Source organism: Pongo abelii, chromosome 13, assembly GCF_028885655.2.
Source record: "Pongo abelii isolate AG06213 chromosome 13, NHGRI_mPonAbe1-v2.0_pri, whole genome shotgun sequence".
NCBI lineage: Eukaryota > Metazoa > Chordata > Mammalia > Primates > Hominidae > Pongo > Pongo abelii.
Genome location: NC_071998.2, coordinates 116,232,190 through 116,253,704, shown reverse-complemented (window position 1 = coordinate 116,253,704; position 21,515 = coordinate 116,232,190). Strand labels below are relative to the sequence as shown.

The 21,515-nt window shown below is 39.1% G+C and overlaps 2 protein-coding genes and 1 long non-coding RNA gene across 17 annotated transcripts in view; 2 read left to right on the top strand and 1 right to left on the bottom strand.

Moving 5' to 3' along the window:
- SCAI (suppressor of cancer cell invasion) overlaps window positions 1–15,056 on the top strand; it is a 188,277-nt gene extending 173,221 nt beyond the window's left edge. For both annotated transcript variants that reach the window (XM_024252813.3, XM_009244859.4), the window contains one exon: window positions 6,529–15,056. In XM_024252813.3, coding sequence (XP_024108581.1) covers window positions 6,529–6,675 — 147 coding nt within the window. In that variant the 3' untranslated portion in view covers window positions 6,676–15,056. The remainder of the gene's footprint in view (window positions 1–6,528) is intronic.
- On the bottom strand, window positions 9,391–18,349 carry LOC129048015 (uncharacterized). Its single transcript, XR_008509998.1, has 2 exons — window positions 18,155–18,349; window positions 9,391–9,991 (listed from the first exon to the last, which is right to left on the bottom strand). It is a non-coding gene; the product is annotated as an uncharacterized LOC129048015 (long non-coding RNA).
- A 31-nt stretch (window positions 18,350–18,380) lies between these two features.
- The window catches only part of GOLGA1 (golgin A1), a 62,617-nt gene continuing 59,482 nt past the window's right edge, over window positions 18,381–21,515 (top strand). For 3 of the 14 annotated variants that reach the window (XR_010136595.1, XR_010136593.1, XM_054520614.2), the window contains exons 1-3: window positions 18,391–18,527; window positions 19,345–19,394; window positions 20,656–20,945. Coding sequence is in view for 10 of the 14 variants with exons in the window: in XM_054520614.2 (XP_054376589.2) it covers window positions 20,811–20,945 (135 nt within the window). In the remaining 4 variants the exon portion in view is untranslated. Of the gene's footprint in view, window positions 18,659–18,687; window positions 19,134–19,344; window positions 19,395–20,655; window positions 20,946–21,515 lie in introns of those variants that run through there. The other 11 variants (XM_063714431.1, XR_010136594.1, XM_024252809.3 and 8 more) reach the window with 11 other exon arrangements.

Below are 21,515 nucleotides of genomic sequence, written 5' to 3'. Positions count from 1 at the left end.
CACACCAGGGCCTGTTGTGGGGTGGGGGGATGGGAGAGGAATAGCATTAGGAGATATACCTAATGTAAATGATGAGTTAATGGGTGCAGCACACCAACATGGTACATGTATACATATGTAACAAACCTGCATGGCACATGTACCCTAGAACTTAAAGTATAATAAATATATGTGTGTGTGTATATATATGTGTGTGTGTATATATATATATATGTGTATATATATATGTGTATATATATGTGTATATATATATGTGTGTGTGTGTATATATATATATATATATATATATATATATATAAGAAATTGCTAGACCTTTTCTCAAAGTGGTTGTACCATAGTTACATTCCCACCAGTAGCTTTTGAAGGTTGCTTTTCATTCTTGCCAACATTGTTGTCAGACTTTTAAATCTGACCATTCTGATGGATATGTAGGGGTATTTAAAATTTCATCAAAATTCTTTTTTTTTTTTCATTTGAAATGCTTTTTTTAAAAATTTTATTATTATTATACTTTAAGTTTTAGGGTACATGTGCACAACGTGCAGGTTTGTTACATATGTATACATATGCCATGTTGGTGTGCTGCACCCATTAACTCGTCATTTAGCATTAGGTATATCTCCTAATGCTATCCCTCCCATTGAACAATGAGAACACATGGACACAGGAAGGGGAACAAAATTCTTAAAAAATAAAATTTCATCAAAATTAAAAGTTTAGTTGAATGCAAATTGAAGCTACAATGAAAAATCTGAGTTTTTTCTTCTCTGATTTGTGTTTTTGTGTATTATCCCAGAAATCTTTACCTAAAGTTACAGAGATTTTGTTTTTTTGTTTGTTCTTTTTTTTTTTTTTTTTTTTGAGACTGAGTCTCACTCTGTCACCCAGGCTGGAGTGCAATGGCACAATCTTGGCTCACTGCAACCTCCGCCTCCCGGATTCAAGCGATTCTCCTTCCTCAGCCTTCCGAGTAGCTGGTATTACAGGTGCCCACCACCACACCCAACTAATTTTTTTGTTATTTTTAGTAGAGAGGGGTTTTCACTATGTTGGCCAGGCTGATCTCGAATTCCTGACCTCAAGTGATCCCTCTGCCTTCACCTCCCAAAGTGCTGGGATTACAGGCATGAGCCACCACACCTGGCCTTCTCCTGTTTTCTTCTAGGATTCTATAGTTTTAGCTTTTACATGTAGGTCTATGGTTTATTTTGAGTTAATTTTTGTTTACAGTGTGAGATAAAGGTTAAAGTTTTTTAATATGCATATGCAGTTGTCCTAGTACCATATGTTGAAAATGGTATTTCTTTTCCCATTGAGTTACTTTGGTAACTTTGTTGAAAATTAATTAAGCATATATGTATAGTGATATTTCTGAACTCTAAATTCTCTTCCATTGATCTACAGAATTTGTCTCAAATACACTACTGCCTTTACTATTGTAGCTTTAAAAAAGTCTTAAAATCTGATAGGGAGAGTCCCCTTCCCCAAAAGATTTTTAGGTGTTTTGGTTGTTTTAGTTCCTTTGTACTTCTATATGAATTTTAGCATCTATGTCACATTTTGCTTGGAATTGTATTAAAAATCTATATATAATTCACCTGTGGGGAATTACTATTTTAATAATATTGAATCTTCCAGTCAATAATAGTGGTATATATCCTCATTTACTTATATGTTTAGTTTCTTTCACCAGGATTTTGTAGTTTTTATCATACAGGTCTTGCATGTGTTTCATAATTTATTCCAAAATATTTTATGTTCCAGTATGCTTTAAAAATTGAATTATTTGGCTGGACATGGTGGCTGATACCTGTAATCCCAGCACTTTGGGAGGCAGAGGCGGGCGGATCACAAGGTCAGGAGTTGGAGACCAGCCTGGCCAACATGGTGAAACCTCATCTGTACTAAAAATACAAAAAAAAAAAATTAGCTGGGCGTTGTGGCGTATGCCTGTAGTCCCAGCTACTTGGGAGGCTGAGGCAAGAGAATCGCTTGAACCTGGGAGGCAGAGGTTGCAATGAGCCGAGATTGCACCACTGCACTCCAGCCTGAGCAACAGAGCGAGACTCCGTCTCAAAAAAAAAAAAAAAAATTGAATTATTTTTATTTCATTTTTCAGTTGCTTATTGCTAATACATAGAAATGCACTTTTAAAACACTGGCCTTGTGGCTGGGTATGCTGGCTCACTCCTTTAATGCCAGCACTTTGGGAAGCTGAGGCAGGCAGATCACTTGATCCCAGGAGTTGGAGACCAGCTGGGCAACATGGTGAAACCCCGTCTCTACAAAGAATACAAAAAATTACTTGGGATGTGGTGGCACATGCCCATAGCCCCAGTTACCTGGGAGGCTGAGGTAACAGGATCACTTGAGCCTGGGAGATCAAGGCTACCCTGAGTCATGATCGTGCCACTGCTCTCCAGCCTGGGCGAAAGATTGAGAAACCCTTTCTTAAAAAAAAAAAAAAAAAAAAAAAATACAGTTGACCTTGTGTCCTGCAGTCTTGCTAAATTTTGTTAGTTCTTTTAGCTTTTTTATATATTCCTTAAAATTTTCTATATACAGGATCATGTCATCCATCCTTAAACAAAAAACAGCTTTACTTCTTTTTTTCCAATCTATATGCCTTTTATTGTTATTAGTGCTTTATATCAGGGCTAGGTCTTCTAGTAAAATGTTGAATCAAAGTAGTGAACATGGACATCCTTGCCTTCTTCCTGATTTTAGGGGAAATATGTTTAGTCTTTTACCATAAATTATGATATAAATTGTTGGTTATTCATAGATACCCTTTCTCAGATTGACTGAGCTCCCTTCCATTCTTAATTTACTAAGAGTTTGTATCAGGAATGGGTATGGATGATTCACAAAACTTTTTTCTGCATCTACTGATCTAATATATTCTGTTAATGGAGTGAATAACATTAATTGATCTTTTAATGTTAAATCAGCCAGGCGCAGTGGCTCACGCCTGTAATCCCAGCACTTTGGGAGGCCGAGGTGGGCAGATCACCTGAGGTTGGGAGTTCGAGACCAACCTGACTAACATGGAGAAACCCCGTCTCTACTAAAAATACAAAAATTAGCCGGGCATGGTGGCACATGCGTGTAATCCCAGCTACTGGGGTGGCTGAGGCAGGAGAATCGCTTGAACCCAGCAGGTGGAAGTTGTGGTGAGCCAAGATTGTGCCATTGCACTTCAGCCTGGGCAACAAGAGTGAAACTCCATCTCAAAAAAAAAAAAAGTTAAACCAACCTTGCATAGCTATTAAACCCATTTTGTGGTCATATGTTGTCCTTTTTGCATTGCTGGGTTGAATTTGCTAATATTTCATTATGGATTTTTATATCTGTTTTATGAATGATTTTGGTTTTTATTTTTCTCGTAATGTCTTCATGTGGTTTTGTTATCAGAATAGCGCTGACCTCATAAATTGAGTTGATATATTCTTCATTCTCTTCTATTTCTTAAAGAGTTTGTTTAGATTAGAATTATTTCTTCCTTGAAGCCACCTGGGCCTGGAGTTTTCTTTTTTAGGTTTAAAATTATGAATCCAGTTTCAAAGGGCTGTTTATGTATTCTGTTACTTCTTAGTCAATTTTGATAATTTATGCCTTGAAAGGCATTTCTCTAATTTATTGGTATAAGATTGTTTATAATTTTCCATTGTCCTTTTATTCCTGTAGGCACTGTAGTGATCTTTCATATCCCTTATTAGTAATTTGTTTTTTCCTTTTCGGTCTTGGTAAAGTTCCATTAACTTTCGTTTTTTTCACTACTGTTTGTTTCTTTTTTTTTTCACTTATGTATGTATTTATTTATTTAAAAAAATTTTTTTTGAGACAGAGTCTCACTCTGTTGCCCAGTCAGGAGGGCAGTGGCGTGCTCTCAGCTCACTGCAACCTCTGCCTCCCGGGTTCAAGCGATTCTCATGCCTCAGCCTCCCAAGTAGCTGGGATTACAGGCACCCGCCACCATGCCCAGCTAATTTTTGTATTTTTTGGTAGAAACTAAAAAATAAATAAGGCCATCACACCCGGCCTTATTTATTTTAAATTTTTGAGACAGTGTCTTGCTATGTTGTCCAGGCTGGCCTGGAACTCCTGGGCTCAAGAGATCCTCCCATCTCCATCCCCTGAGTAGCTGTTTCTCTTTTCTGTTTCATTTATTTCCATTCATACTTTATTATTCTTTCCTTTTTACTTTAATATATATTATAGTGTTTTAAGCTTAGATCTGAAACCTTCTCTTCTAACACAAGCATTTATCTTTAATTTTTTTAAAAATTTTTTTAAGACGGAGTCTCGCTCTGTCGCCTAGGCTGGAGTGCAGTGGCGCAATCTTGGCTCACTGCAACCTCCGGTTCTTGGGCTCCTGCTTCGATTCTCACTGTAAACCTCCGCTTCGATTCTCCTGCCTCACTCTCTCAAGTAGCTGGGACTACAGATGTGCACCACCACGCCCAGCTAATTTTTTGTATTTTTAGTAGAGATGAGGTTTCACCATGTTGGCCAGGCTGGTCTTAAATTCCTGACCTCGGATGATCCGCCTGCTTTGGCCTCCCAGTGTGCTGGGATTACAAGCGTGAGCCACCACGCCCGGCCACCTTTTATTTTTGACCACATATTATATGACTTATTTATATGGAATGTCCAGAATAAGCAAATTTTTAGATACCAGAAGCAGATGAGTGGTTATCCAGGGCTGAGGGAGGGGACTGGGGCGAATGGGGGAGGGATCTGCTAGAGAATAAGGAGCTTCTTTAGGGGATGATGAAATGCTCTAAAATTGGTTGTGGTGATAGTTAAACAACTTTCTGGATATACTAAATGCCACTGAATTGTATACTTTAAATGGGTGAATTGTATGGTATGTTAATTGTATCTTAATAAAACTGTTACTAAAAAAATACAAGCTGCCTCTCACTAGCTGTGTGTCATTGAAGAGTGATCTCACCTTTCTTAGCCTTAGTTTACTTATCTGTAAAATGATAACAGAAGCTACCTCATGAGATTGCTGTGATGTTTCAGTGGAAGGATTGTGTAACTACTGAGCACAGAAGTACTTACCTTTTAAGCATTGCTTTAACTGTATAGTTTCAGTTTTAAAATTTATTTAGATTGTTTTTTAACCCAAGCATGTGAATTATCTTGGCAGTGGTTTTATCTGCACTTGAAAAGAATTCAGTGTATTCTGCTATTACTAGATGGAATGATATAAAAATGTCAATTTGTTCCATTTGATATTAAACTAAATTGAAGAGTGTTCTTTGTATCTTCTGTATTTTTGTTGATTTTCTGTCTGCTTTTTCAATTTCTGAAACAGTAGTATTTAAACCTCTAATTAGGGCTGGGTGCAGTGGCTCACACCTGTAATACCAGCACTTTGGGAGGCCCGAGGCGTGTAGATTGGTTGAGCTCAGGAGTTCAAGACCAACATGGCAAGACCCTGTCTCTACAAAAAATACAAAACTTAGCTGCGCATGGTTGTGCACACCTGTAGTGCCAGCTTCTTGGGAGACTGAGGTGGGAGGATTGCTTGGGCTCACTGCAAGGCTGCAGTAAGCCAGTCTGGGCAACACAGTGAGATTTTATCTGAAAAAAAAAATTTTATTTTTGTAATGTGTGAGTGAGTCCTATAGGTATAGAGAAGTTAACATTTGTATGTATGAACTGTTGCATGAGATGTATAGAAAAGTAGCAACTTCTTCAGGAAATTTTAAATGTATGGCAGGATTATAGTTTATAGAACTTACCAAATGAAGAAGAATTTCTAGGCCGGGCGCAGTGGCTCACGCCTGTAATCCCAACACTTTGGGAGGCTGAAGCGGGCAGATCACCTGAGGTCAGGAGTTCGAGACCAGCCTGGCCAACATGGCGAAACACCTGGGCTGGAGTGCAATGGCGTGATCTCAACTCACTGCAACCTCCGCCTCCCGGGTTCAAGCAGTTCTCCTGCCTCAGCCTCCTGAGTAGCTGAGATTACAGGTGCTCACCACCATGCCCGGCTAATTTTTGTATTTTAGTAGAGATGGGGTTTCAGCATGTTGGCCAGGCTGGTCTCAAACTCCTGACCTCATGATCTGCCTGCTTCGGCCTCCCAAAGTGCTGGGATTACAGGTGTGAGCCACGGTGCCCGGCCGCCCCAGCCTCATTTTAATTTCCAAAGCAATATCTTTTTTTTATTTAACATATACTTGTTGAAATTCTGTATGTGTTAGGATTTTCCCCCCAGTAGCACGAATTATATGGTTTCCACGTGATACATAGCATAGTGTCTAGCAACAATAGGCCTCAGTAAACATTTGCGGAATAACTCACTAAATGAATATATTACATTGATCCATCTGAAATTGTCATTTTTAGAGGTCAAAATGATTAAATATCAGCAACTCAATATTCAACAAATAATAAGAATCATTCCAATATAAAAGAGAAAATACATATTACTCCTTGACACTGTATCAATGTGTATAATTTTCTTTCATTAGACTACAAAACTTGACTTTTCTCTTCTTTGCCTACCAGGAAACACGAAATTATCCAGAATCATATCCACAACTGCCAAGGGATGAAACAGTGGAGAATCCTCATCTCCAGAAGCACATTTTGGAATTAGCATCCATTCTGGATGTTCGAAACGTGTTCTTTGAGAATACCATTGATGACTATTAAAACAAAAACCCTGTTGTTGAAACAAGTTTTCATTTTCCACAAATTTTAAATGGTGCAGTTTTCTAATCTGATAAGACACATAGTGGTGTTACTTAGTTTTTATTTTTTAATTTAGGGCCACCATTTTAAAAACAAACTGAGAAAAAAAATGTTCACACTTTTAGGGTAACTGTTTTAAAATGCAACCTTTCAGGTCTTTTAAAATCTTAACCTTGGAATTTTTATTTTTTGATTTTGAGGGATGGATATTTACCTCCAACTTCTAATCCTACACTCAAATAGTCACTATTCTCACCCTGAGAAGAGTAAATCATTTATTTTTGTATAATGAGGTAAATCCAACTCTTATACTTGGACCTAAGTTAAATGTCTGGATTTGGAAATATGTAATGGTTCATAATGATGAAGCTAGCCACCATGGACTACTGAAAATCAAGAACAGAGTCCCTCCATAATATATTTTTTCTCATTCCAACTTAGCTGGTAGAAAAATGTTTGATTCTTTGAAACATGATCAAGCCAGTTTTTGAAATCATTTAATTTCTTTCAATACTGTCATAATTTCAGAAATTGGATTGAATTGCATCTGAAAGCTACATCTTAATTGAGGACTTGAGGTGGTAATATTACTCGGAATGTATGAGTATTATGAGATTTATTTGCATATTTTCTTTGTAGTCTGTGAATGCTGGAAATGAAAAAGGAAACAACTTTGAAATATTTTAGTCAAAAAACCATGTCATTGGTTTCATAATACAATGTCTCCAATAGGAATTCTATTTAAACTCGTGGTTTATGAGATCACATTTAAAGACTGGATTAATGTCTGTGGCATAAAGTTTTAATTTTTTGCCTCATTCAAATTTATGAGACTTCAAAGTCATAGATGTTTTAAATTTTGGTAAGGGGTAACTGGGTGTTATGAAACCTAAAATGTAAGTTGATTTTGCATTGGTAATTTGGAAATAAGATTGATAACATTCCCTGTATTTAGTATTTTATATTCATGCACAAAATTTTTATTATCTTAAATAGGACTCAGTGTATATTATAAAGATTTTTCTTTTTTGTGTTTTCCTTCCCTGTCATTCCCTTTATAATTTCACAGTCACTTGCTATGAAGTCCTCCCTCCTTTTTGATTACGCAGCATTCAATTTCAGAAATCTATGAATGAAAAGGCTTTATACCTAATTTTCTGTACAGGATCACATCTGGCAGTTCCAGGAGAAGTGAGCTGATTGCTTTTGATATCTCTTTCCCATGGCCCTAGATAAATTATACTCTAAATTTATTTATTTATTTTTTTTTTGAGACAAAGTCTTGCTCTTGTTGCCCAGGTTGGAGTGCAGTGGCGCTATCTCGGCTCACTGCAACCTCCGCCTCCCAGGTTCAAGCAATTTTCCTGCCTCAGCCTCCCGAGTAGCTGGGATTACAGGTGCCCGCCACCATGCCTGGCTAATTTTTGTATTTTTAGTAGAGACGGGGTTTCACCATGTTGGTCAGGCTGGTCTCAAACTCCTGACCTTTTGATCTGCCTGCCTCAGCCTTCCAAAGTGCTGGGATTACAGGCGTGAGCCACCACACCTGGCTATTATTTTTAACTTGGTTTTCATTTCTGGCATAGAGACTAATTTGGGTCTAAGTTATTCCCATTCCTGCTCTGATTTGCTGATTTTTCAAACCTGAAGTCCAAAGTTACTGTTTTGGGGTTTGGGGACTTGGGGAGTATTTTACTTTTTTTAAGAGACAGAGTCTTGCTCTGTTGCCCAGGTTGGAGTGCAGTGGTACATTCATGGCTCACTGCAGCCTCAAATTCCTGGATTCAGGCAATCTTCTCACCTCAGCCTCCCAAGTAGCTGGGACTACAGGCATGTGCCACCATGCCTGGCTAATTTTCTTTATTTTTTAATTTTTTGTAGAGATGTGGTCTCACTTTGTTGAGCAGGCCGGCCTCAAACTCCTGGGCTCAAGTGATCCTCCTGCCTCAACCTCCCAAAGTGCTAGGATTACAGGTGTGAGCCACTGTACCTGGCCTGTTTACTTTTTAAAAAATTTTTTGTTTGTTCTTTCAAACGGTATTTCAGAAAGCTTGGGAAAAGTTACCCTGGAAAGAGATTTCCTTTGCTAGTGGGTTTTCATTTTCAGGTAAAGACTGCTTTCCTTTTTTTTCAGTATCTTAATAAACTTCATAGCTTTCCTTTAGTGACAGTGTTCATTGAACTACAGCAATAGACTATCTTCAGTTTTCTGACCTGTTTCAATTCCCCTTAAGTCCTCTGCCAGTTATGCTCCTACCAACACAGAGTTTCATGTCGTCTAATGTTTAAAATAGTATTTACTGTTCTGAGCTTTATCCTCCCCCGTTAAGCATAAAGAACACTGGTCTGAGAACTAGGGGACCTAAGTTCTAGTCCTGGCTTTCCTGGTAACTTAGTGTTATGCCCTTTGACAAGTGTCTTCATGTCTCTGCTTGTTAGCACTCTCATCTGTAAAATGAAGAGGTTGGCCCAGGTCCTTTCCAACTCTGATTCTGTAATTTGGACTCTTGGTTCCAAAAATATTGATTTCCCCACTCCAACCACCAAGAGAACTATTTACCCTGTTTGTAGTGTACACAACATTTTCTTTTGTAAGTCATATTTACCTAGATTTTGTTCAAGAAAATCTGGGTCCCACTTAGCTATTTTAGAAACTAGTACAGACAGAGACTCTCCTGAGGAAATTAGAGCTTTTATGATTAGAAACATGCTTGTCTAAAAATGAGGGTCTTAGAAATCACAACATTGACCCTTATGACGTTGCCCCTTAAGCTAATAGTGTAATTCCGTACTGGTAGTTAAAAATCTAAAGTGGACTGAAGTGATCTTGAATCTTCAAAGAGAGGAAAACTGTGCTGGAAAATGTTATTGTTTCATTGATGCCTTCAAAAAAATGCATATTAAACAACGACTATACTCCAGATTTTCTTCTGGGCATTGGGGAAGCAAACAAAATAGACTTAAAAATCCTCGTGTTCATGAAGCTTACATTCTAGTAGAAGGAGTAAGGCAATAAACATAAGTAATTTATGTTAGAAAATGTTAAGTAGGATGGAAAAGTGTAGATTATGGTAAGGTAAATCTTTTGTTTGTTTTCTTAAGAGAAGAACAATGTTTAAAAGAGTGATGAAGCAGGGCATGGTGGCATGACCCTATTAGTCCCAGCTACCTGGGAGGCCGAGGTGGGAGGGTCACTTGAGCCCAGGAGTTTGTGGCTGCAGTGAGCTGTGATTGCACCACTGCACTCCAGCCTGGATGACAAAGCAAGACCTCGTCTCTGGAAAAAAAGAAAAGAAAAAGTGATGATCAGGGTAGGCTTCATTAGGAAGGTCACATTTGCATGAACACTTTGCCTTTTCTTTCTTTTTATAAAGTTTTAAACATAGTTTTTTTGTTTTTTGTTTTTGAGACGGAGTTTCACTCTTGTTACTCAGGCTGCAGTGCGGTGGCAGGATCTCAGCTCACTGTAACCTCCGCCTCCCGGTTTCAAGTGATTCTCCTGCCTCAGCCTCCCCAGTAGCTGGGATTACAGGCATGCGCCACCACGCCCAGCTAATTTTGTATTTTGAGATGGGGTTTCACCATGTTGGTCAGGCTGGTCTTGAACTCCTGACTTCAGGTGATCTGTTGGCCTCGGCCTCCCAAAGTGCTGGGATTACAGGCATGAGCCACCACGCCCAGCCTAAACATACAGTTTAATAAACCCTCCTTGTACCTCACCCAGCTTCTGTATTTCTTTAATCAAGGGAGAAGAATTATCTAAAAGGACAGTTGCCCAGTGGGCTTGAGCTGATAGTGGCAAAGAATTTCATTTTTTAAAAATGCATACCACCTGCCCTTTATAAAAAAAATTTAAGCCCTAATGTATTTAATTTTATAATTCATAAAAATGTAAATATTGGAACTAAGAACAGAGCAAAGCAAAGGGAAAAAACACTCTTTTGTTTTCAAATTGCACAAACTCTCCCTGGAGATTCTGATAGTCTCTCATCTCTCTTAAGTATCACTGTAAACAACATAGAAAGCATAAGACTGCAAGAAGTCAGTTATACACAAAACAAAATGAAGCACAGTGGAATTTTCTCTTTATCTGTATATTTCTGAAGTTGGTAAAGCAACTATCTTCTCTCTTTTACAGAAGAGAAAGCTGAGACCCAAAAAGCTATTCATAGTGATAGAGCTAGAACTAAAACTCAGATCTCCTCATCTCAGCACAGCTTCTCAGTAGCTCAGACTGCTTTCTATAACGAAAAGAATAATTTCTATAAAGAAAGAATAATTAGGGATTTGTATTTTGGCACAAAACAGTATCGAATTTTTATTGTAAAAATCCACAAGTCTGACATTTTATCTTTTATTCTAGCCAGGATGTATTCTTCATTTGCATGTGTGTGTTTCTCCTAGAAAGTGGTGCTCTCAAACCTTTCAAAGCACAGAATTTATTGTACCCTCTTTATTTTTACCAAATTGAAATGTTTCAGGATTTCAGAAGCAAGTGCAATCCAACTGTGGCTGGAGTTTTCCTGATAGAGGATCTGGGTGGTTCCCTCCCCTCCAACTTCTGGCTACTGCCCTTTATTTCCTTTGTGCAATAGAATTCCCTGAAACAGATTAGGTGGTAATTATTACTGAATTTAGTCAGGATAATGGGAAAAGCGACAAATCAGATTTATGTATTAGGTATTATGGAGCTTTCTTTAGCACCCTCCTCCAAGTTTAATCTCTGACATGTGTGATTTAGTAACTTTCTGTCTCTGAGAAGCAGTCTGGACCCAGCTGAAAAATTTTATTTATGGAGACTTGTAATCAGCCTGATATACAGAGAACATTCTGGACTGGAAATATAGTCAGGTACCAAGGTCTGCTAATTTGGCCACTGCCAGTGATTCAAAACCACCTCCCCACCCTGAGTAAAAGATTTGATATGAATATGAATGCTATGAGTCTCCTGGTGATGTTTTGAGTGTATATGTTCCTGTGTGTGTTTGGAAATCATAGAGGGTATTTACCTTGAGGGCTCTTTTGTTGACCTTATTTATTTGAAATTCTTATTTTATTTGTAATGGCATATGTATATTTTTGTGATGCTACATGCAATCTCTGTGTATACTTTTTGTATATATGTGTACATATTTGTAAATATATTGGTATGCAATGATACAGTATGTGTATATTATGTACCCATACCCATTGTGGGCTGAATTTATTTAAGTTCTGTGAGGACATCCTAGTGGCATTGTTCATGCTGCTGTAATTAGGTTGTGGCTGTATCTCATTCATAAGCCTCTATTTTGAGGGGCTTGTGTTTGGATAAAATGGGCTAATTTGGAATTGAAATTAGGATATGAAGATCTTAACAGAAAGCTGGATATTCTTAGCTTTAAAATCACCTGCAAATTTTTATTTAAACTGATGATAAATTAGTGATATAACCTGAAAAACCTAAGTATGTGAAACTGAGACACCAGCAGATTCTTAGGCTGTAGTAGTCCTTTATTTTCTTGATCCATATTTAAGTATTATTACTGAGTAGTAAATTATTTGTATTGGGGCTTAATAGAGAGGCTGTGGAAAAAAATTGCTTTAATCACATTTAAAAACATAGGAAAATGTCCATTAAATAGGGGAAATAGATTCCCAGTTGTCATTTTTATGCCTCATACTGAATTTTGATTTTGGAACAATTTTTTTTCATCAGTGTGCCTCATTTTATGTGTCTCTATGAGGCAGAAAAGGGGGCATTAGCTAAGGGATGGCCTAACCTAAGTAGGGTAGGATTTAATGAGGAACGGGAGGTTGTTAATTTGTATATTTGCAGCAGCTATGGTTAATTTAGTCCTGTCTTGGCATTTCCGGCTACAGATTTTTTCTTACTGGACTTGCATATCAAAGGTGAGTAGGCTCATCTGAGAAAATGCTTCCACTGAATAAAATGCCTCCACTCGTATTGCTGTGTCTCTGTGAGACCACTTGTGTTCTGCAAGTTGATGATATATTCGCACATGAAGTAGAGTTTTTAATATTAGATGCATGGTGTGCTATAAAAATCTGGGCCTTCAAACCTCTCCCAAGGATGATAGGGTTGGGGAGGATAAGAGGATAGTAAATACGTGCAGTGCCAATTTGTGAACCTATAGAATGTTGCCAAGTATCAATGTTTGGTTACTTCAGTTGACATATTTATTTGCATGAAAGAGTGTAGGAGATGTTTAATATACACTTAAATACATTCGCTGCAGAAATTAAGTAGAGATTATTTTTGCATGATAAAATGTAACTGCAAAGCAACTTTTTATACCAGTATTCTTTGGAAGATTAAATCTATCTGATCCAATATTATCTTAAAATAGAGAAATTATCTCAGGAGTCTGTTTTACCACCCAAAAAAATGTTACATTTGCTGATTCATTATATTTTAAATAAAACAGCCAACTATTCATAAGACTTTTCAATTACAGTATTAAATTCAGAAATAATTAAGAAATAATAAATTCAGCCTTTTTCTTGAATAAATATTAAAATTTGGTAATTTATTATTTCTGAAAAATCAGTGAAAACATCCATAGGATCTGATGCTTTGTTGTTTGAATAACCAAATCATTGTTTTTGCACTGGAGAGTAGTAGAGCAGATATTATACCATTTAAAATTCATGTAACTGACTCAGGCTCCTTGTGGATATTAATTTTAGGACAGTAGTGGTAATCAAAAGTACAGCAGAAAAGACTTGACATTGTGAATGTGACCTCTGACCCCAACCGTTGTAAAGCCAATAACTTTGAGGTTGAATAAGGTAACACTTGCTTAGAAAACCCAGCCCTTTCCCCCTAGTCTCCTGCGCTCTTATACATTGATACTTTACACCTATTTTTGCTGTACCTCCCAGTCTTTCCTGGATAATGGGACCACTTAAAAAAAAAAAGTGATTCATCTTCTTCAAACTAGAATTTCAAAGCCTAATACTACACTATGTTCCAGCTTCATTGAGTTTTGAACAAAAAGACTTAAGCATGCCTTGTGTTTAAGGAAAAATAATTGATGTGTGAATGGAATCAATCACCTATTGATGGGAAGGGTGTCAGGATGATGTAGGGTGACATGCCTTTAATTGGATAAAGAGAACTGTATTAAGTATAACTAATTTAATCACTGATTGAAGCACCATTCTTAATTTTAAAACACTTTTGTTAATTTCTTTTGTGGTTTTAAAAATTAAGAATTTTTTTTTTTTTTGAGATGGAGTTTTGCTCGTTGCCCAGGCTGGAATACAATGGCGCGATCTTAGCTCACTGCAACCTCCGCCTCCTGGATTCAAGAGATTCTCCTGCCTCAGCCTCCCAAGTAGCTGGGATTACAGGCGTGTGCCACCACGACCAGCTAATTTTGTATTTTTAGTAGAGACGGGGTTTCACCATGTTGGCCAGGTTGGTCTCGAACTCCTGACCTCAAGTGATCCACCTGCCTCGGCCTCCCGAAGTGCTGGGATTACAGGTGTGAGCCACTGTGCCCGGCCTAAAAAAAAATTCTTTTTAATAGTTATCAGACTACTCTAACCAGTGCCATTTTTAAACAAACTTGGACAGTAGACTCAGAGTTTTTTTAATAGTTTGAAGTACATTATATTAAAACGACAAACTCACTTATTCAAGCCTAAATTTCATCATAGACTATAAATTGGGTATCAATTTCCTATTTTGGTGGACAATTCCAGTTTATCTACTAAGACAATCATCTTTTTAGGTGTAATATTGTTTATTAAGACATAGGTAATTTTAGGTTTTATACTTTTCTCCTAGGCTTATGAAATGAAAGCTAATAGGCTGAGTTATATCACTTTCAGAATGAAATAGGGAATTATGGCTAGCCTTCTTATAGGGCTGCAGTAAATGATACTTAAATGTTTGTTATATCACTGATTTTCTTTTCTCTTCTGAAGCTGTTGTGAATGTCCACTTTGCCATGATTGAAAGTTGAGATTTGTAAACATTACAATTTGAACCATAAATTTTCTCAAACATGAAATCAGTATGAATAAGTATAAAATTTGAAATGATCGTACATGAGAATCCCAAAAGTAAATACTTCCAAACCATAGAGGGATAACCACTGTATTTTTTAAAATATTATTCCCACCCTTAAAGAAGCAAACTACTAATTGCTTTTTTTCTAAATTAAAACTATGTACTGTGGTATATTAAAAATCTGCAGGAAAAATTTGCTTAAAGTGTTTTAGTACAATAAGAATTTTTATTACTCAGGAGTTGGAGACCAGCCTGGGCAACACAGTGAAACCCTGTCTGTACTAAAATACAAAAAAAAAAAAAAAAAATTAGACAGGCATGGTGGCATGCGCCTATAATCCCATTTACTTGGGAGGCTGAGGCAGGAGAATCGCTTGAACCTGGGAGGCGGAGGTTGCAGTGAGCCGAGATCCTGCCATTGCACTCCAGTCTGGGTGACAGAGCAAGACTCATTCTCAAAAAAAAAAAAAAAAAAACGAATTTTTATTACTATTTCCTGAAGAATGGTTTTTGTTAACTTGTTTATTGTATCATTAAAAAGACCTTCTAATGGTTCAATACAATAATCTAAGACTTGATTTGTGTGGCTTTTTATAGTTATCTGAATGCATTCCTTTTGCCACATAGAACCATATGGCTAGTTCTCCAACTGTTTTTTTGCTTGTTTTTAATAAACCTTGCTGTTCAACAATCAGAAAAACCTTTCTTTTGGAGGATTGTTCCAGTTGAGGTAGAAATGTCTTAGATAATAGGAAAGGCAAATACAAAGTCCTGACATTTTCATAGTAGAGTTTACAAGTAAAATAACTTATCCATATAGGTTATCTTCGTTGTGTAGCACCAGTATAAATAGTGATTTCATTAATCATTGAATCAGATGAAGCAGTTATAAATCACTTTTTACTTTGTGCTAAGAATTATTGTAATTTCAGGCCACTTTATTCTCTGAGCAGTTTCCATTGGAAGGTTGAGTTCCCTTTTTTAAATTCTAATCATCACTAAAGGTTAAGATAATCAAATAGGAGTTAAAATAAGTTATGTTTGATCTTTTTCCCTTGAAAATAATGCTGAACTTACTGTCTACATTCTGATTATTAGGCAGAAATGCACTTGTTTAAATCATAGCAGTAATTCATTTGGAGGATATAATTACTCAATTTTCTAGTGGTGTGAAATACTTTTTAAAAATTGTGCTTGTCTGTAACTGAAATGTTATAGAATTGTAACACTATAGGGATTATAGAGTTATATTTATTAGCTCTCCTCAAGAGACTGAAGCACAATATTTTTCATGTAACAATTCTTATCCAAGTGCTGCTAATCTGTCGTGCAAATAATGAAGCTATTTGGTTGCCTATTTAGCTATTCACAAATCACTGTAATCTTTGAAACAATCTTGTCGTTCATCTGTATTAATATTTGGATATTGTGAGTTAATACTTTAGAAAAAAAATCCATCAACTCAGCCCTGTTAGCAAAACTGTTTGGATTCATTAGTTTTTATATGTGTTAACAGTAGAATAAGTTTTGGAGGGGCTATTTACTACCAATGACTAAGGGGAAAATTATACTGTCAATATCATTTGACTTGAACATTTGTGGTATTGTAAAAGTCTTCTCAGTTGTGTTCTAAATTGCTTAAGCCATACGTTCTCTTAAACAGGATTTTTTTTCTTCCTTTCTAGCAGCCTTTTTCTTCTTTGTCTGTTATGGTTAATACTCCATAGATTTGAGAAATTGAGAAGTTCTTGAAACATTTTATTTTCTTGAGTTCATCACTTTTGACTCTTGTATGAGATGTGATTTGTCATAAAAGATAGCCTTTCACTACTTCACTAAATGAATTTCAGAGTAAACACTGTGATTCTGCAGAGCGGATTCAGTAGGGTTTCCAATGTTTTCTCCTGCTATACAGTGCCTACCACCTTGAGGGCACTTCAATACTAGAGGATGAAAACTGAAACGTTGTTTTGATGTTTATTGAATAACGAGATTAGAGAATATTTGATTTTTGTTGTCAGTGTATTAAAGAAATTTTCACATTGATAAATGTTCTCTAGGAATGTGTCCACATTCATCAGGTGTGAACTCTTGTACATGAATTTTGTACCTTGAATCCACATATAAAGTGTATCATCAATATAAAAATAAACATTATTTGCTTAAAGTTTTTGGTACTTTTTCGGTATTGACAGCTGAACTGTTAGGGTTTGCCTCATTCAAATATCTCAGAGGCTTTGAACTATCTTGGGGTTGATGCTTCTTGTTAGTTTGTCAATGTTTGAATCCTGGTTTTGGTTTTTCCCGGCCCTGCTTCTGCTGGTCAGAACTGGAACACGCGAAGGAAGGGACTGTTGAAGAATTGGGTGGAATCTGCTTATTCTTGGGCTTGAGTCTGGGGATGGAACCAGAGTTCCTTAAGGTGGAATGGCTGGCTTGGCATTGACGAGTTCAGGGACCTGACTTAGGGTACTGATTTGGACCGTGACATTTTGTTTGAGATAAGAGTTTCGCTCTTGTTGCCCAGGCTGGAGTGCAATGGCGCGATCTTGACTCACTGCAACCTACACCTCCCAGGTTCAAGCGATTCTCCTGCCTCAGCCTCCCAAGTAATTGGGATTACAGGCATGGGCCACCACGCCCGGCTAATTTTGTATTTTTAGTAGAGACGGGGTTTCGCCATGTTAGGCTGGTCTGAACCGCTGACCTCGGGTGAACCACCCGCCTCGGCCTCTCAAAGTGTCGGGATTACAGGCGTGAGCCACCGCGCCCGGCCTGGACTGTGACTTAGAACAAGATAGTTTTTCCTCTTTTGTTTTTTTCTTTTCCTACTGCCTGCATAATTGCTATTTATTTAAAGAGACGGAGTCTCGCCACGGTGCCCAGGCTGGTCTGGAAGCCCTGGTCTCAAGAGATCCTCCCACCTCGGTCTTCCGAGTAGCTGGGACCACAGAAGCGCGCGCCAGGCACTTTCGATGTTTTGAACTTTCTTCCTAAGCAAAAAGGAAACGGCCCAGCAGCGGATGGTGAAGCTAATCCAATATAGTGAGTTGCCACCAGCGTTTTTAAGTGCATTACATAGTAAGAACGTGGTTCTGCTGGACGTTATGTACTCGGCTGCGATATAAAACGCATCATCTACAGTAGGTGACAGGCGCCAAAGTCTAAAAACTGGTCTCAAGGTGTAAGGTCCCAGGACTAGTTTCTGGAGCTACTGGCTTGTGAGTGAAGATGGAGGCGCAGACTTCCCGGTTCACACGGTGGCAAGGCAGCTGCCTAGGGTGCGGCGGGACCGGGCGGCGCGGGGGGCGCCTGGCCAAGCAGCGCAGCCCCGGCCGGGTTTGTAGCCAGCACAGCACAGCGGGGCCTGTGGCACGGACTGGGTTCTTTTACTTTTGACACGAAGCCCCTCCCACTTACCACGCTCTGCACGCGCCCCTGTTAAAATAGAAAAAGACCGAGAGGCCTCGGAGACTCAGTCATCATCTACGGCTCTGGCCGCTCGCTGACGTGGCGAACTGGGCTGAGAGAGCGCCCGGCTGGGCACCCGCTAACTCCAGCCGTTCGGCCCAACCGCCGCCCAGAGGTGGTAACAGTAGCCGGCAAGGCCGCGCACGGGCGCATGCGCGCGTCGGACCAACCCCCTCGCGCAGTCACTTCCGGCGCGCTGGGAGACGTGCGGTTCCGGGTCGCTGCTCGGCTCGCCGGCTGGGCGGTGGGGGCTGGTGACGCGGGCCGGGGCTCACGAGAGGCGCGGGAGGCGGGGCTTTGCTGGCTGCCCAGAGAGAGGCAGGTGCGCGGGCCAGGACTCCGGGAATGCGAGCAGGCCCCTTATTCTCCCAGTGGCCTCGGTCTGTCCCCACAGCGGCCCGGTCAGGGTTGCCCGAGCTCCAAGGCGGGGGGCGGCACCGGGGTGCTGAAAGGGTGAGAGTGGGGGCGGAGGCGGGCTGCCCCGGCCTGGGAGTCTGGAGCCTAGAGTTCCGGGATTCCTCCCTGCGCGACCTTGGACAAGTCGCTCCTCCTCTCTAGGGCTCAGTTTCCCTGCTGTCAAATGGGAGAGATGTTGGATCCTTTCTTTCTTTGACAGTCCAAAGCACGGGCGGGGCTGGAGGTAGCCTGAGGGAGTGAGATCCAAACTGCCGTGGCAGGCACCTGCCTGCCTCCCTGGGGGTTAGGCATCTGTCTTTACCCAATTTTGCCTTGCTTTTTCTCAGTGCAAATTCGTGACCAGACAGACCAGGGTCTGGCAAGGTAAACAGTATGTGAGTGTAGTAATCAACTGAGAAATAAATACTGGCTCCAGGAAAACTTAACCTCATTCAAATTGTTTTGCTCAGGGCTCCCAGGGAGAAGTGAATTTAGGCACCCGCTGCGGTGATCAATTCTGTTCTATGCGCTTGTAAGTGAACCTCTTAAGCAAATAACAAATTCATAGGAGATCAGGGTTAGGGAGGGTATCCCACTGAGAGTTGTGACAGGTTTTTTTTACCCCCTTTAATCCTTCTTCTGTCCCTCCTCTTCCTTCACTTCTTCCCCCTATCCCCACCCAACATTTTGGCCATACACTTGAAAAGAAATACCCAATGCATTTTATCTTTGTCTTCATGCAGGACAGAGTGCTTTGACCTCCAAGCTGTTTTAAATCTAGTAGATAAGCCAGGTGAGTAAGTGGTTTACACACATTGAAAGTAAAGTTTCTGAAGAATTGTACAGCCTTAATGGAGGATCTGAAGTGGTAAGATGGCATTTGTGTATCTCAGAGCAGAGCTTAGGTATCCTCCACAAAACATGGAAAGTTAAGGTTGGAACCAGAATATTAGTGTTTTATACACCATTAGGAGGAAAAGATTTTTGAATCTTACTTTGAATATCATGTCAAACATTCTTAAGAAAAGAAACTTTGAATATCATGTCAAACATTCTTAAGAAAAGAAACTGTGAGGCCGGGCGCAGTGGCTTATGCCTGTAATCCCAGCACTTTGGGAGGCCAACGCAGGTGGATCACCTGAGGTCAAGAGACCAGCCTGACCAACACGGAGAAACCTCGTCTCTACTAAAAATACAAAATAAGCCGGGTGTGGTGGCGCATTCCTGTAATCCCAGCTAGTCGGGAGGCTGAGGCAGGAGAATCGCTTGAACCCAGGAGGTGGAGGTTGCGGTGAGCCGAGATCGTGCCATTGCACTCCAGCCTAGGCAACAAGAGCGAAACTCCATCTCAAAAAAAAAAAAAAAGAAAGAAAGAAAAGAAACTGATTGGAGGTAATTTTGTCAAACTCAAAACCACACAGCATCTCCAGAAAATGTTCAGGGATATCAGATACTTATACAATAGAGTTGTCTGGTGTGTCCTCTTTTTTCTGTTACCAGCTTTGCCTATTGGACAGTTGATTGCAAACCATCCTGAAACAGTAGGATATTACACCTTTTACATATTGAATTACATATTGAATATTGAATTACATATGAATTGAATTACCTGCATTTTTGCCTTCAACTTAAAAAAAGAACACTAAACTGTAGTTAAGCTTATTGGAGGAAGGATTTGAAATCATTAAGTCATGAAGATGTGATGTTGATGTCTGCTCTGGGACATTTTACCAAGTGTGTTATATGTCATAGCCAACATGTTGTAATTAAAAAAAAAAAATGTAGAGATTTGTGAGTCAGAGTCCTCTGTTCAAATACCAGCCCTTCCACTTAGCCACACAATCTTTGGTAGGTTACTTCATCTCCTTGAGACTGGGTTTCTTTATCTGTATATGCATATGAAGCACCTGAGTGCTTTTTAAATGTTTAGTAATTGTGTTCTATAAGTGTACACGTAAGTTATGAAACAATTTTGAAATCTAAAACTTAACAACTCAGATGTGAAGTCTTTCCAGTGTTTAACTTTTGAACTGTCTCTTTCATCTGATTTATAGATCCTGTGTTGCCATAAGCCCTTGGCCCACATTTAAGTGGGAATGCAGCTAGCTTGGATGTCTGAAACTTTGTAGGCACCTGTGTCTGAATCCTGAACACAGGCACCAGGACTACTGAGAGCTGGTCATCCGTGCAGGATAGCCACACAGCAAACATGTTTGCAAAACTCAAGAAGAAAATTGCAGAAGAGACTGCTGTTGCTCAGAGGCCAGGAGGTGCTACTAGGATCCCACGGTCTGTGAGCAAGGAATCAGTTGCCTCAATGGGAGCTGACTCAGGAGATGACTTTGTAAGTACCTTTACTTAAGAAATAAAGATACTTTTGCAGGGAATTCTTCCAATAAATATTTTAAATTGCTTGATTATTTCATACCTTTCATGGTTTATAGCTGTATAAGAGCCCGTACATCTGATTCTTCTTACTCTGAGGTACCTTTTTGTTAATGTTTGGTTTGTAAATGTTAAGGTACTCTATTTTTTTTCCTTATTTTTCTGTGAGTTCCTCTCCATATTCTCTCCAGTGTCCTCTTGTACTGTTTTTCCATCTGTATACCTTGTACATCTTCTTTTGCATTTCATTTCTGAAAATGTCTGGGCCTGTTTTCATTGCAGACATATATACTTATATAACAACTAAGTCATTGCTGCTTAACAAGGTCTCTGAGTTGTGGTATGGGGTTAGCCAGAGTGCATTGTTGTATTGGGACGATTGATGGAAAGATGGCACCAGTGATTACAATATGTTTCTTTTTTTCTTTTTTCTTTTTTTTTTTTTTTTTTTGGAGATGGACCCTCGCTCTGTAGCCCAAAGTGGAGTGCAGTGGCTTGATCTCGGTTCACCACAACCTCTGCCTCTGGG